The sequence below is a fragment of the Centrocercus urophasianus genome, unplaced genomic scaffold (assembly GCF_019232065.1).
Source record: "Centrocercus urophasianus isolate 14NV4802_14NV808 unplaced genomic scaffold, USGS_Curo_1.0 seq_9, whole genome shotgun sequence".
NCBI lineage: Eukaryota > Metazoa > Chordata > Aves > Galliformes > Phasianidae > Centrocercus > Centrocercus urophasianus.
The window spans coordinates 1,357,915-1,373,859 of record NW_024885532.1 but is presented as its reverse complement, the minus strand read 5'-3'; the positions used below and the strand labels follow the sequence as shown (position 1 = coordinate 1,373,859).

General features: G+C 40.0%; 1 protein-coding gene across 3 annotated transcripts in view; it reads right to left on the bottom strand.

Annotated features, from left to right (window-relative positions):
• The window catches only part of ABCC4 (ATP binding cassette subfamily C member 4), a 153,844-nt gene that overhangs the window by 23,048 nt on the left and 114,851 nt on the right, over positions 1-15,945 (bottom strand). Inside the window, exons 26-30 of one of the 3 annotated variants that reach the window (XM_042838843.1) lie at positions 15,502-15,558; positions 13,238-13,393; positions 9,345-9,434; positions 8,703-8,875; positions 469-574 (exon numbers count right to left, since the gene is read on the bottom strand). In XM_042838843.1, the coding sequence (XP_042694777.1) occupies positions 469-574; positions 8,703-8,875; positions 9,345-9,434; positions 13,238-13,393; positions 15,502-15,558 (582 nt within the window). The remainder of the gene's footprint in view (positions 1-468; positions 575-8,702; positions 8,876-9,344; positions 9,435-13,237; positions 13,394-15,501; positions 15,559-15,945) is intronic. The other 2 variants (XM_042838844.1, XM_042838845.1) reach the window with 2 other exon arrangements.

Below are 15,945 nucleotides of genomic sequence, written 5' to 3'. Positions count from 1 at the left end.
ACCCTTGCCCCAGGGCAGTTGCTGCCTTGTTACCAACATCTCCTGCTCCAGAACCTCTACCACTTCCTTCTCATACATTCCACACCACTAAATATTGCACTGCCTCCCTCAGCCCACCGAGACTGAATTAATAAACTTGACTGAATCCAGCTGACTCTGTCCAGAGCACTTGGGTGTGTCTTCACTAGTACCGACAGAGATCATTTGCTTAAGTTTGCTGCTGCACCTCACCTGCAATGGGTTTGTGCCTGGCAGGTTGGAAACCACAGAGTGAGAAAATGTAAGCAGTCTTTTCAGGTCATTACCACTACAGTTTCACGAGTTGCCTGTCACAGCCCCTAGGATATCTAGGATAAGTCTTAAATTACAACTTAAACTTCTGACCATTTCTCAATCAAAAGTAAGGAGAGTAAACAAAATTATCAATTTGCAGGGAAAAAAAAATAAATTTAAACTGTTAATTCTTACCATAATTCTGTCACTGTCGATAATGGTGTTCAAGCGGTGTGCAATGGTCAGAACTGTGCACTGAGCAAACTTTTCACGGATTGTCTTTTGGATGAACTCATCTGTTCTGAAACACAGCAAGAGCAGCGAAGACAAAGTAAGATGTTAGCAGGGATAACTTAATGGCAGGCAGCTTTTACGACTTCATCAAACATGACAGTATAGCAGGAAATGTGTTTATGAAGTCATTATTAGTGCTTCTTCCTGGAGGCATACCATGAAACATACCCCAAAACCTATCTGCTAGTGGTTGAGGAGAAAAGAATTTCTCCTTGAAAGTAGAGCAGTAAGTTTCATTTCAGGAGTCTTGCCTTCCAAGCTGTGAATACAGAAGAAGGAACATTCCCTTTAGCAGAGTGAGGTATTCTTACAGATTTCTATTCTATACCAAAAAAAAAACAAAACAAAACACTATTAAGATTTAGTTTATGCAAGCTGTGAATAAAAGTTAGTGAAAATAAATAACCTTCATTGTAAATGAATGAACAGAAGACAACCTCTAACAAAGATTCTTCATTACCACTGCAAAAGTGGGTTAAATTACAGAGCTGGTTGGTAAGCAAAGCTACAACTGCAGTAGCTCAAGGACTTGAGTACAGAATGACATGCTTTATAAGTCAAGTGTTGATTGATATAAAATCCAAGGAATGGGATAGAATCATGAGATTCCTGAGTTGGAACACAAAAGCTATCAATCCACTACATGAATTAGTCTCTTAAGGAAAGGTATCAGGTAGAAACACATGACTTTTAAAGAATGAAAACAAAGCCAGAGCACAGACACTGAAGTACGAATGTTGAGAACTGTCACAAGTTAAGTTGAGAATCCTGAAAACGAAATATACTGAAATATACAAGAGACACTAAAATGTTCTTTAGTTGTATAATCAAATATTAATGCAAAAGGCCTGTAATAATGATAAAACTGGATAATATTCAAGAGACTATACTGAAGAAGCATTGGTATCACCTAGCTTAAAGCACTGCAGTTAGATTTAAATTTGGAAATCTGTATAACCCTCCTTAAAGTCAACGAAAAGGGGAAAGGCATGGTTGGAATCTGAACACGAGCACCTGAATTAGGCAGCCATCAGGTGATGAATGCCTTCTACAGGCACGTGACAGCCCACAATGCACCAGAAGCCTTAGTTCCTGGGCACAAAGCCAGGTCATGTGAATACGCATATATTGTGCATCAGCCTTCAAAAGATGTTGAGGGGCAACAGTGGAGAAAAAGGCAGTGTGGGAACACAGGTACAGAAATTAAAATTATCATCCAAGATCAAAGGAAGACATAAACAGCTCAAAACACATCGGTGTTAGTGAGACCAGGGATGTTGCAGCCTAGAATTCAGGCATATGAAGGCACAGGTCTCATTTCCAGGATTCCTATTAAAACAGAATACTGTACTTCTATGCAATGATTAGACAACAATAAATGCTCCACATAGTCATCGAAGATGTCTAGATAAACAAATATATTCAGGGGCCATGTTAACTTCAACTGGTTGTTTGCAAAGCCTTAATTGTTCAAACTGTTCTAAGTAACTCGGAAATCAAATACAATACACACAGAACACACCTTCCTCTGACAAATCAGTATTTTCTAGATACTAGTACACTGAATCCATCTGGACATGACAAATATTTGGTACTGTCTCACAAGCAAAAAAGAACTGTTCTGTTTCCACCATGGCAGGAAGCACTAACAACAAAAAGGAGAAACAGATAACTTTGGAAGTGTAGGATGATGTGAGGAATGGTGTAACCACTGTTTCTGTGGTCCACAGTATGATTTTGTGGTCTGATGGACTGAACACAACTTCTGTTACAAACAGTTTAAGCAGTCAGCATGACAAAAGAAGACAGATCACTGCTGATGAGAGAACAGATGATGAGAGAGAGAAGGAGGATTATTAACAGTTAAGTAAGAGTTCCCATGCATGCTTACTGCCATCCTCTTATGGAGACAGAAACATTTATGCACTGTCATGAATTGGACAAGACAGAGCACTTTTAGACAAGAACTCAGTTTTTGCCAAAATTGTTACTGCTACCTGGACCACTGGAGCGGTTTGGAGCATGACACACTTCTTCCTTGACCATCTACTACATTTACTTCTAACAGTTTAGCAGCAATAAGAACACTCATTAAGGAAATGAGAGGTCTGAGATTCTTGGTAGTGTGATCCTTCTGCTACTATTTCCTAAAAGAAGAGTAAGGAAAGACTTAAGAAAATCCTTCTCCTCTATTCAGCATTAGTGAAGCCATCCCTGGAGCACTGTGTTCATTTTTGGGGTCCTCAGTATAAGCATATACAAGCGTAATGGAAAGAATCCAACAAAGGACCACAAAGATGATTAAACAATGAGCACCTGTCCTACAAGGAAAGGCCAAGAGAGATAAGACTGTTCAGCATGGAGAAGAGGGGGGATCTTATCAATTTCTATAAATACCTGAAGGAACAGTGCAATGAAGATGGAACCAGGCTCATTTCAAGGGTGTCAAGTGACAGGACAAGACATAATGGCAACCTCCTTAAAAAAGCAATTTGCTTAACACTCCACGACCGTGTACTTCTATCAGATCACAGCAGTAACAGTGCTACCACTGCATTGCTAATGCACACATTTTTTTTTGCTGTCCTCTCAATAATGCCTCAATGATCTATTTATTTCAACAAAGAAAACCAGTACCACACACGATAATACTAAGTAGGGAAGAGGCAATGGTTAAAAATAGCCCACAATGAATAGCAAAATGGAAACAAAAGCTTCAGTACTACCTGAAATAATGTAAGGAAAGTCTTTTTCTTTCATTATAGTCAATCTCAAGGTGAGGTTTCCTACAGAGCAAGTAAGGACCACAGAAAACTGCAGTTCGCTCAGAAATTTCAAAAACAACTTTTAAAAGAGCTCAAAATGATTTTCAACTCGCAGATTATTCCTACTCTTATCTCAGTAGAATGCAAGATCCTTGAACACCCCTGTCCTCTGCATTCATTTATTATACATTCCATTATTACATGCATTCCTTATAGCATCATCTCTTACTGCATATCCATTAAGAAAACAATTCTCATTCTTGAGAGGCTGCAGAGTAGCCCTGCAGAACAGCATCCGAGCGTTCTGGTTAATGCCAACTTGAAACTGAATCAGCAGAGTGCCTCTGAAGCCAAAACTAGCCAAGAGGCCAACAGTACCCCGGGGTGCATCAGGTCCAGCACTGCCAGCCAGGAGAGGAAAGGGATTGTCCTGCTCTGCTCTGTGCAGCCTCACCCTGAGCACTGTGAGCAGTTTGGGGTGCTTCAATATAAGGACGTAAAGCTATTAGAGACTGTCCAAAAGAGAGCTACCATGATAGTGAAGGGTCTAAGAGGACAAGACATACAAGAAACAACTGAAGTCACTTGGTTTCTTCAGACATAAAAGAGGAAGAGGATGAGGGGAGGCCTCATGGCAGCTTACAGCTTAGAATTAGAGAATCATTTGAGTTGGAAGGAACCACTAAGGGTCATGTAGTCCAGCTCCCCTACAACAAAAAGGGACATCAACAGCTAGATCAGGTTGCTCAGAGCCCCATTCAGCCTGACTTGAACATCTCCAGGGAGGGAGTTTCCACTACCTCTCTGGGCAAAACTGTAAAAACCATTTTCCTTATTCCCAATCTAAATATCCCCTCTTTTTGTTTGAAACCATTGCCCAATCATTAAAGACCCTGATAAAGAATCTGTCTCCCTCTTTCTTATAGCCCCCCTTCAGATACTGAAAGGCTGCTCTAAGGTCTCCCCAGAACTTTTTCTTCTCCAGGCTGAACAGCGCCAGCTCTCTCAACCTGTCCTCACAGGAGTGGTACTCCACCCTGGATTATTTCTGTGGTCCTCCTCTGAATGCACTCTAACAGGTCCACATCTCTTCTGTACTGAGGACTCCACATCTAGATACAGATCCCAAGCTGAAATCTCAGCAGTGCAGAGTAGAGGGGCAGGATCACCTCCCTTGTCCTCCTGACCATGCTTCTTTTGATGCAGCCCAGGATATGGCTGGCTTTCTGGGCTGCAAGGGCAAGTTCTCGTGAGCTTCCTCATGAGAGACTATATTATATGCCAATTGGAGCAGTCAAGCCTCCAGAAAAGTGCCAAAGCAAGGAGTATTTCTGTCCTTTTTTGAAGGCATAAATGACCCCTGTGTGGAGTCAAACCACACTGAGAAAGTGGCCAAGAAAGCGTCAAGGGATTTCATTATCCTCTTAAGTGGCACATCATAAACCAAACATGCAACCTGAACCGCAAACCATGGCTGCTGGATGACAGAAACTCAACCTTAATCTAGTAATATGAAAATAGTATATGAAAAGCAATAAGACTCCCCAGAAGGGGTAGACCATCTCTGGCAACAAGCTTTCCAATTTAAGCAGGAGGGCTTTAAACTAGAGTGGCTAAACCATCCCACTTTGAGGCAGATTATGGCAATGGATGCCCTGGGCCTGAAGTTGGATCAGAAGCCAGTAAGACAGCACCTAAGATGCAGGATAAGGAAACTCCAATTGTTAAATCAGCCTCGATGGGAGCCCAACTCAAATGCCTGTACACTAATGCATGGAGCACAGGGAACAAGCAAGAAGAGTTGCAGGTATGTGTGTGCCTACAGGGCTTTGACATCACTGGCATCACTGAGACATAGTGGGATGACTCTTATGACTGGAATGTAGGAACAGAGGGGTATAATCTATTTAGGAAGGACAGGCAGAGGAGAAGGGGAGAGGGTGCTGCCCTCTACATCAAAGACCAGCTGAAGTCCATGGAGCTCCACCTGGAGATAGATGAGGACAGAGAGCTTATGGGTTAGGGTTAAAGGGAAGGCGGGGGAAGGAAACATCACAGTGGGAGTCTGCTACAGGCCACCCAATGAGGAAAACCGAGTGGATGAGGCCCTCCGTAAACAGATAGGAGCAGCTTCACATTCACCAAAGATGGTCCTAATGGGAGACTTCAACCATCCCAATATCTCTTAGAGGGTCAACACAACAGGGCACCAGAAATCAGAGAGGTTCCTGAAATGCGTTGATGATAACTTCCTATTCCAAGTGTTACAGGAATTCATGAGAAAAGGTGCTATGCTGGACTTTGTCTTCACCAGTGAGGAGGTGAGTAATGTGAAGCTCAAGAGCAGATTTGGCTGAAGTGAGCACAACTCAAGAATGCCACAGAGCTGTTGGAGAGGGTCCAGAGAAGGGCCACGAAGATGACTAGAGGACTGGAGCACCTCCCCTGTGAGGAAACGCTGAGAGAGCTGGGGCTCTTCACTAAATATTAGGAAAAAATTCTTTACTGTGAGGGTGGTGAGACACTGGGACACTGGAACAGGTTGTCCAGTGAATGCCAGGTCGTGAATGCCCCTTCTCTGAGAAGCATTCAAGGCCAGGCTAGACGTTACTTTGAGCAACCGGGTCTAGAGGAAGGTGCCCCTGCTATAGGCAGGGAGGTTGGAACTAAATGATCATAAAGGTCTCTTTCAACCCAAACCATTCTACAATTCTATGAAAAAAGAGTGCTATAATTGTCCCACTGGCACTGTGGGTTGAAGGTCTAACAGCAAGTTTCATTGCAACTCAAGACCTGGTATATCCAAAATTAGCTGACTGGGTAAAAAGGAAGACATCTAAAGAGCAAATATAAATGCAACGTGAGTGAGAAGCGATCAAGCTGGTGAAAGAAATGCTGGGTAAGTCATTATCTTCAGTCTAATGTCATCCTGGGATTGTCCTGGAAGCATATCTCACATTAAACAATTCCTGAGCGGCCCTGAAGAAGGCCACACATGCTGATAATTTCTCCAAAAGGGAAACAAGTACAGATAGCAATAAGATGTAATAAAAAGTTAAATTTTACAAGGTTAAGCTGACTAACAAACTGAACTGTGTGCAATGACCGTTTTTAAGCAGACTCAATGAATCACTGATGTGGAAATGGGGCAGTGGACTGCATTTACAAGTAGTAAAAACACAGGTTAACACATATACTGTGTACATTCAGTACACAGAAAGCTCAGTACACTGAACTTGGTGTTAAAAATAAATCAAGTCTCAAAGACTACAAATTTTGTTTCAATATACCACCAAAGTGACAGCAGAAAGATTTTTCAGCTCTTCTGCTCCAGATTTCAAATCACCATTCCAAATCACTTAATTGCTATAAAACTATTCCATTCTTAAGGATAAGAATTCTGGCTTCAGGACCAAAAAGATAAAATCAAATCAACGCTTGTCATTCATTACATACAACATGCAAGCAGTCTGACTTAGAGGAACCTTCTTTATAGCAAACTCCTCCCCTCTCTTACAACAGCACTGCCACCCCTGCAGTATGCAGAACACCCAGTTATCTGTGAGATGCAGGGTACTTATGGGAGCTCTAAGATGTAGAAAGAAGAAAGATGAACTCCAAATTCCTTCCCTTTATTCTTTTGCTCAGCCTCACTGGCCAGCAAGGATGAATGGCTTAGCCAGGCTGAAGAACCATGGGGAAAAGTTCCTCAGCCCCAAGGAATGTCATGTTCCACTACTTCATGCCATCTCACCCACTCCTTTCCTTCTCCCACCCTCAAGTCCTGTCTTCTCACATTTGCTTTCAGGTTGAATTGGAGGGAAGTGCAGTTGCAGCAGTGGTCCAGGCAAAAAGATGATGAGCCAGAAAAATAAAAAATGAAGTATAATCTCTACAGCCAGCAGCAGCTCCCCACAGTTTCCTATTCCAGGTGCTTGATACAACGTGTGCTTACCATGCCAGGCATGGGGGCTGTGCATCACAAGAGAAGGAGGTTTTCTTTACATTCCAAAATTGCCTCCCTAACTGCTCAGTTAAGCAACACACATCAGCATTTCCTGATGAGCATCCTATCAGACTGCACAGCTGAAAAATACTTTGCTCTAGTTTTAGCAACGCATTAAGAAAAAGGTAATAATGACTGTAATGCAAAATGAATTCAAAGTAGAAGTTCCAAGTTATTATTTGTATTGTTATGTGTAGAGTTGATACAAACAAACATTTACCTTATTATAATATATATTGCAGCACACATTAATCAAGATTAATTAAATGGATAGTGCAAGTTGAGAACACATACGTTAGATGCCAAAATTGGGAGGATGAGTAAGATGGTATTAAATTTCCACAGCTATGATTAATCATAGTTAATCTATCAGTGCTCAGCCAAAAATAAACTAATAGTCAAAAAAGAAAACAAATGTCAAAGTAAAATAAAACAAAATAAAATAAAGAACCTCTGGAAAGGGAATGCACTCCTCTAAAGGTTTTAGAAATACACTGTCAGCTGAACTGCAAAGCTGTCCTAGTGGCACCACTTCTCCCCCAAGAAGATGTTATAAAAATGAGTCACACCCAGATGACATACAAAATCCTTAATGCATCTGTTTGAGGGACTTGCTGTGTTATTGTCCTCTTTGGACTTTGAGTTCCCCCTCAAGCCATAGTTTGTTGGAACTATATATTCAGTTCAGACTAATTGATGCAGTACATTTGCAGTATTGTTTCCAAAATATTTCCATCAGTGTTTCAAACGTTTAAAAATTAACAGTGGGGGTACTTAGCTATTGGAACAATTTAACAAGGGTTGTCACTGAAAGTTTCTTTCTATTGAGGGTAGATGTCCTTCTAGCAGTACGATGTAGTTAAAATAGGAATGAATTCAGGAAAGTTCTGCTGGCCTGAGTTATACAAGACATGCTTTTTATCTTTTTTGGGGAAGGTTGAAGGGGAAGGGGGGGAGCTAATTTATTAATTTATTATTTTTCCAGCAGATATTTCTTCCTAGAATCAACAGAACTCAGCTTAGTTTCATGGCTATTCTAACACCACTGATCTGCATTTCCAGGTAAGTTCTTGTCTATGGCTGCGGGAGAAATACTTTGATTAACTTTCAGTGTTAATCTTCCTACTCTACATAACGCACTGAAATTAGGGATATTTTGGGCACACATCCAGTGTACATCATCTGCTCTGGATCTAAAGCTCAGTCGCCCCATTACAAATAGATAGTTATGATAGTACTGTGGAAAACATAAAACAGCAATACAAACGACAGGAAATAGAAAGCATTTAATTTCATTTCTACAGCACAGGTGATCAAGCTAAAAGAAGAAACAGTTCATCTTAACACAGCATTTTGGTTTTTACCTTGGGTCCACATTTGCTGTTGCTTCATCAATGATAAGGATCCGATTTTTTTTTAGAACTGCTCTGGCAAGACACACCAGCTGCCTCTGACCAACACTAAAATTAGACCCAGATTCTGCCAGCTGTGTCTCCATTTTATTAGGTAGATCTTCCACAACCTCTTTCAGTTGCACCTGTTGACATGTCAACATATTGTAGGATGAGTAACTCCCTTTCAAATCAGCTATTGTATGTCTGATGACACAGTAATAAGTATGCAAGATTTACCTTTTATATTCTGGCACAAAATGACTAAGTGCCAAGTTGGATTACACAGTGTCAGTTATTAGAATTCTAAAAACATTAAAGCATATTGTTAAGAATCTATTAATGTTCATTAAAACTAAGATATGAATCAAAATGTAACCAAAACATCATCCCAAGGGATAATTTCTTCATAAAAGACTTATGTAACAATATTCATGTCTACACACATGCACAAACAACACACTGACAAACACAGACACAACGGTCTACCTTTTTCCATCAACAGTTTGCCCTTATCAAACCTTGGGAAAACATCTAAAACCTAATGCACACAAGCACAATAGTGTAATTTGGCTTCTAGACATCAGATGTACATTATTAGATTTAGTAAATCACCTCTTCCAAGGCATTCCACAGTTCTTCGTCAGTGTATTCATTGAAAGGATCTAAGTTCTTCCTCATTGTCCCAGTGAACAATACGGGCTCCTAAAACCGAGTAAAATTAGCATTCTATTATAAACACAGGTTTTATCATCACAATAAGTAAGCTAATAACAGTCAGAATTAACCCACAACACAGAAATATCCTACAACAAGCTATCTTTTATGAAACACGGAAGAGTACGTAGCACACGAAAAGGAGGGAAGAAAGAAATGAAATATTCAGACATTCTGTGTGGAGATCATTTACCAGAGTAGGTCTTCTTTGTAAATTGCTGTACACAGTTATGTGGGTCCTCAAATGGGCATTTACATGACACTGTTTAGATGCCACAAGCTATATATATACATATACTCACATGCAATCACTGCTACCCTGCTATTCTTAGTGAAAACCAAAAACTGCTGTTGTCAATGGGCTCAGACTCCTAAATTATGTTTGGGTAGTTTCTAAAATTCGTATTTACACTAAATAAAAGAAAGATGAATTAAAGAGCTCCCAATGCCATTTTTGTTCTTTTCCGTTCCCCCTCTCTGCATTTCATAATACAAAAGCCTTTCAGTTTTACAGAAGATCCTAGAAGAAACAAATTCCACCATTTCAGAGCAATGCTTAATTCTTCCTGCCCATATATGTAACATATAGTCACTATAGGTTAACTAAGAAGTTAATCTACATGCCTACAGCATCATACCAAGGTTACTCAGGTTACTTATAGCTGGTCAAAGATCTAACTCAAAATAAACCACTGAGTCAAACCAGTACAGTCTCCCATTAAGGCACCAGTGTGGGTTTACCAGTGGTCAAAGCAGCCATTGTTCTACTTCAGTTCCCATTCAAATAAGTAACAGATCATTAATTACATGGACACAAATCAATGCACGTTGAAAAAAAAAAATGGTGTTTGAGAAGGTGGAAAATGGTTTTTGGTCCAGTGTTCCCTGAGCAGCAAGTACTAACTAAGGTGATTTGCCAGACCCGAGAATCATGCACTGATACAACTAGATTTCTCTTGATACTATATCAAGAATACAACTCAAAAGCTTTAATAGTGCTAATCATAAAAGCAGACTGGTCATCAAATAATCAGAGTTTTGTTTAATTTGGACAAATCTTATTTCAAATGTTTTCTTTTTTTGCTCTATAAAAGGATGCCTAAACTTGTATTTCATTACTTCAGCTTATGCCAAGATTACTCTCTCTTGACTGACGCCCCACCTAACTCTACTGATGGCCAGTCCCAAATGGCAGCAGCAAATCAGACCAGAATTTCAACGTTAACTCTTTTATTATCTTGACATCTAAACCATTCTGAGTGGCATCAAAGGAGTAACAAAGACAGAACACGCTGCAAACAGTGTAAAAAAACACATGCATTTCTTGACGCAGCGTGCCAATTATATGAAATTTTGCATTGACAGTACATGCTATTTGGTGCATTTCGAAGGTCTTGTTACGTTTGTTTTTCTTTTCACTCTATTTTTATAGGTTAGTGAATAAGGGACTGAATTTAAAAAGTGTTCTTAACTGCTATAAAAGTCTTAACAACAGACATGCACTGCAACAGTAGATAAGGATATATTTTTAATTACCATTTCTGACACAGATTATTATTCAAAATAGTCTGGTTTATGAGAGGAAAGTAATAAGACAAACCTGTAAATAATTGTTGTAAAAATGCTTGCAGTCAGGGAGGCAGACAATATTTGCATAGGAAAGATTTACAAACACAACCTTCACACAGCTCTATCCAAACAAGCAATTAGAAGCCTAAGCACATTTTTATTTCTCCAGGTAGGTATTTAAGCTTACATATAAGAAAACTTCAGTCTTACCTCATTACTCTCTAGGAACGGTTTACTTTAGCATGCCTTATAATTTAAATGAACATCTCCCTCCCTGGTGTTTTGGGTTTTTTTCTTTTTCTTTTAAAGCTTCCCACGTAATTATGAAGATACTTGCTGCAAAATAACTGCCTGTTCCGTGACTATTTCTATTACTGACACTAGTGTTATTTATGTACTACAAAGACAGTGTTTGTCATTCAGTTTACTACAGCACGAATCTTATTCCAAACCCTCCTCCTCTTACTACCACCATTTCAACATTCTACATGTTTTCAGTGAAAAGAAGCCTTCCCTTATGTGGAAGACAGATGTCACTTGCTACCCTTCAGACACTTAAAGCCCCTTGAGCCCACAGTGAAAACCCTATCACAATATTCTACTGGATCAACATCGTTTATGGCCATAAGCCAGCGTCACTAAGACGTTGTATACAAAAAATAAATAATGGAAATAATGTGTAACTAAATACAAGGAACTTCAAGCATCTACATAACTCAGTGTGTAGAAACCATACCTGACCAACAGCTTTCTTGCCCCAACACTGAATTTTAACCAATGGGATTGAATGCTTCCCAATGTGGAAATCACCTTCAAAAGGGCAGGGCTTCGGGAAAGCTGCAGAGCACCTTAAAAAAACTGATGACTACATATTTTCAGGGAAAGGAAATAAGTCCACATGAAGTTCTCTTTAGATCCCATAAGTCGACTATTTCCATAGTTACACCAACTACCTCTGCTGTGCACAAAGAAAGATTTCAGCATACAGAAGGAAAAAAGCAGCCTGCATTAGGCAACAATCCAATTGTTGGGGGAGTATTTACTTTTATTAAGATATATACTTTCTTTCTCTGACTTGTATTCTTGGGAAAATAAAAACAAACAAAAAAAAAAACCAAAAAAGGCATGTCCTCCAATGAGGCTGGAACCACTGTTCACTGCCATTTTTATTAGATTCTCAATTCAAAGAAAGTAATATAAACACTTTTAATGCCATCGCAATGGCTGACTAGCAAAGATTCAGATAAAAATATGGCCAAAGAACTCTAAATACAACTTCCATAACAAAATACAAAGATTTCAGAATCAGTGTTAAACACAGTAAATGAATTCCTCTGGCTTCCAGTCTACTGTTCTATCAACCTGCTATAAAAAAAAAAAAAAAAACAAACACAAGATATTTATTTGCCACAGAGATGGACTTTGCATGTGTAATGTATGAACTTTTCCCTCTTCTTTTGTTCTCTACTGGAGAGGAATTAGCCCTCTTATGAAATGGAGTAATCTGCACAGACACTGCCTTCAGGAAGTTCTGAGGTTACACATAAACCTTCTCTTCTCCATTGCTTCATTCAAAAGGCAGACAATAGAACACAACACTTCTGGCCTACTGGATTTCTTAGAACATCCTTTCCTCTGTTCCAACATCAGAGACGAATCTATTCCCAACAATGTTTTTTTTCCCCCCTCCCTCCCCCTTCCATGGCAGCCTTTCCTATATTCAGCATTCGAAGATCACTAGTTCTTATTTATGGGTCATAATGATCCACTCTTTCTTCTCTCCATGTTCTCCTCTCCAGCCCTCTCTCCATAATGGAAAGTCTGGTAGCTCACTTACAGTTGGTATATGTGCTCTTTCAAGACCTAGCCTCAGCCTACAGGGGTGTCTACAGAGTTGAATGTAGCTCCTCAAAGTCCCTTACTAAGAAAGCTTCAGGCAATGCATCAGGTGAGAATTTCTGCTGAAGGTGGAACTGACATCAGAGAACTACTGAAGCTTTGAGTATTCCCACCCAGTTTTCTTTGCTGATTTCCAGCCATGGAGGGCAGCGTATTGCTAACATCTACTTGTACTTATTCTGGAGGAATGGGCTGAGAATAGAACTAGGAAGAAAACTCTCCAGTTCCCAAAGCTGATTCCATTCTATATATTCTGTATACATATCCTGGCAAAGCATTTAAGTATTACAGGAAAAATGTTTATAGCAAAGTCAGTCTCTTACCTGAGGTATAATTGAAATTTTCTTCCTTAAGTCATGGAGGCCTAGCTCTGATGTCAAGTACTTATCAATCCAGATCCTTCCTTCAGGTTCAGCCAACCGAAAAAGGGCTGCTATCAAAGAGCTCTTCCCTGCTCCTGTTCTTCCCACAATTCCAACCTGTAGACCAAACAGAGCTTGTACAATTAGACCAGGAGCCTTGAAGGATAAGGAACAGTTTTACAATATCACAGGATTTGTAATAGAATAAACATCAAATAAAACTACTTTGTAATTAACACTTTTTCAAGAGGAAGAAACCTTCCTGCTAGATCAGTTGGGATTCAGGTGACAATTGGATCCAAAGTGATTTTTAATGATCATATCATTCAAAGGTGAAAGAAATATTTTCCTAACAAAGTTTTTTCCCTCAATGCATTGTGTTTTATTGTGTATGTGAGATGAAACAGTCTGATGCGTAATGTGATTCAAGGCAACCAATTTTACACAAAATCTGATTTGCTGCTTGACATTAAGTAAATCACTTCAGGCATGCACCTACTTCTCAATCCAGAAAAGGACTCTTATGAGCACTTCAGGAACAATTTATTACTCCCAGTTTAGAAACCAAGGCCGGTTAGTATGGTTAAGGTGAAGTACTGTAAAGTATTTAGATTCTAGAGCCAAAGTAAAGTTAAAACTATCAGTAGGATTATAAACAGTATTCAGACAGCTTCAGCAGAGAGGATACCAAGTGCACCCTCAGCAAGTTTGCTGACGACACCAAGCTGAGTGTTGCGGTTGACACGGTAGAAGGAGGTTCAACATGGCAAAGTGCAGAGTTTTGCACTTGGGCCGGAGGAATCCCAGGCCTCCATACAGACTGGAAGGAGAGGTCCTTGAGAGCAGCCCTGCAGAGAAGGACCTGGGGGTCTTGAAAGATGAAAAACTTAATGTGAGCCAGCAGTGTGCCCTTGCGGCTCGGAAGGCAAATGGTATCCTGGGCTCCATCAGAAGAGGAATGGCCAGGAGGGACAGGGAGGTGATTGCCCCCCTCTACTCTGCTGTTGTGAGGCCCCATCTGGAGTACTGTGTCCAGGCCTGGAGCCCCCAGTACAAGAAATACAGGGAGCTGTTGGAGAGGGTCCAGAGGAGAGCCACAAAGATGATCAGGGGGCTGGAGCACCTCCCCTGTGAGGACAGGCTGAAGGAGCTGGGCTTGTTCAGCCTGGAGAAAAGAAGGCTGCAGGGTGACCTCATTGCAGCCTTTCAGTACATAAAGGGAGCCTACAAACAGGAGGGGAATCAACTCTTTGAAAGGGTAGATAACTGAAGGACAAGGGGAAATGGTTTTAAGTTGAGGGAGGGAAGATTTAGGTTAGATGTCAGGGGGAAGTTCTTTACAGAGAGAGTGGTGAGGTGCTGGAACAGGCTGCCAGAGAGGTTGTGGATGCCCCGTCCCTGGAGGTGTTCAAGGCCAGATTGGATGGGGCCCTGGGCAGCCTGGTCTAGTATTAAATGGGGAGGTTGGTGGCCCTGCATGTGGCAGGGCGTTGGAGATTCATGATCCTTGAGGTCCAAGGATCATGCTTGAAGCATGTTTGCTTCCAACCCTGGCCATTCTGTGATTCTGTGATACCAGTATTGAAACGACAGGAAAACATGAGCAAGCACAAATTCCCATCTAAACAGGATAAACAGTGAATAATAAAATCATAATGATTCAGGCTTCATTGGGTTCCCCAAGGAAATCGGAAACTGCAATGTGAAAAAACAATGCTTTCAGAAAAAAAAAGAGGTAGAGACGAAGCAAAATATGAGATTGCTAACTTTTATGATAGGTTACAAATACCGTATAAAAATGAGTCTTGGGAAAAAGTAAGGTCATTAATAATTAAGAAGAAACAAAATTTGTGATGGTTAAATAAATACTACTTGAACAGCAAACCTTAAAAATATGTTGTCTGCAGGTGAACAATACTTAAAGAAAACAATGTACAGTAATCAATTGTATCATAGAAGGTGACGGGTGTAACTCACTATGCAGATCTGATCTGGCAGGATTTGTTATTTCCTGCACTCAGTTTTAATCGCTACATTTCCAGAAAGAAATCAACATACTGGAAAGAGTTCAGAGAAGTGCAACATAAAATTAATATGAAGAAATTGGAGATACTGATTTTGTGAGGAAGGATTTATGAGGATTAAACATGTACAATATAGCCTGGCAAAGTGATTCAGGTGCAGAAAGGAAGAAAAAACATGAAAACCTTCACGAGTATACGTACAGACACCAGAGGGCAATTACCCACTGCCTGAGACTCAGATGTATGCAGTAATGACTGCTGGAATGAAATTAAGCACAGGAAACATTACACTGAAAAGCAAGGAAAAACTTTCTAGTAGTCAGAGACCTTCAGCTCAGATAAAGCAACAGTGCCCACATCTGAGCATAAATACACAAGAGGAGCAACTTACACTGCATAATCTAAGCAGTATTTCCTACTCCCATTTTCTGATTGAAAAATTAATCTAACAATTCATTACTGTGCAACTATACATAAACTGTGGTACTTACTAGTAAAGCTACTGCATAATCTAACCAAATATACTACATTAAATAATAAGATATCCAGTATTCATATTATATTAAACAAAACAACATGAAACAAAGGAAAAAACAGTTCTGAACAGTTACATTACTGAAAATACTGAATGGAGAATACAGTTAT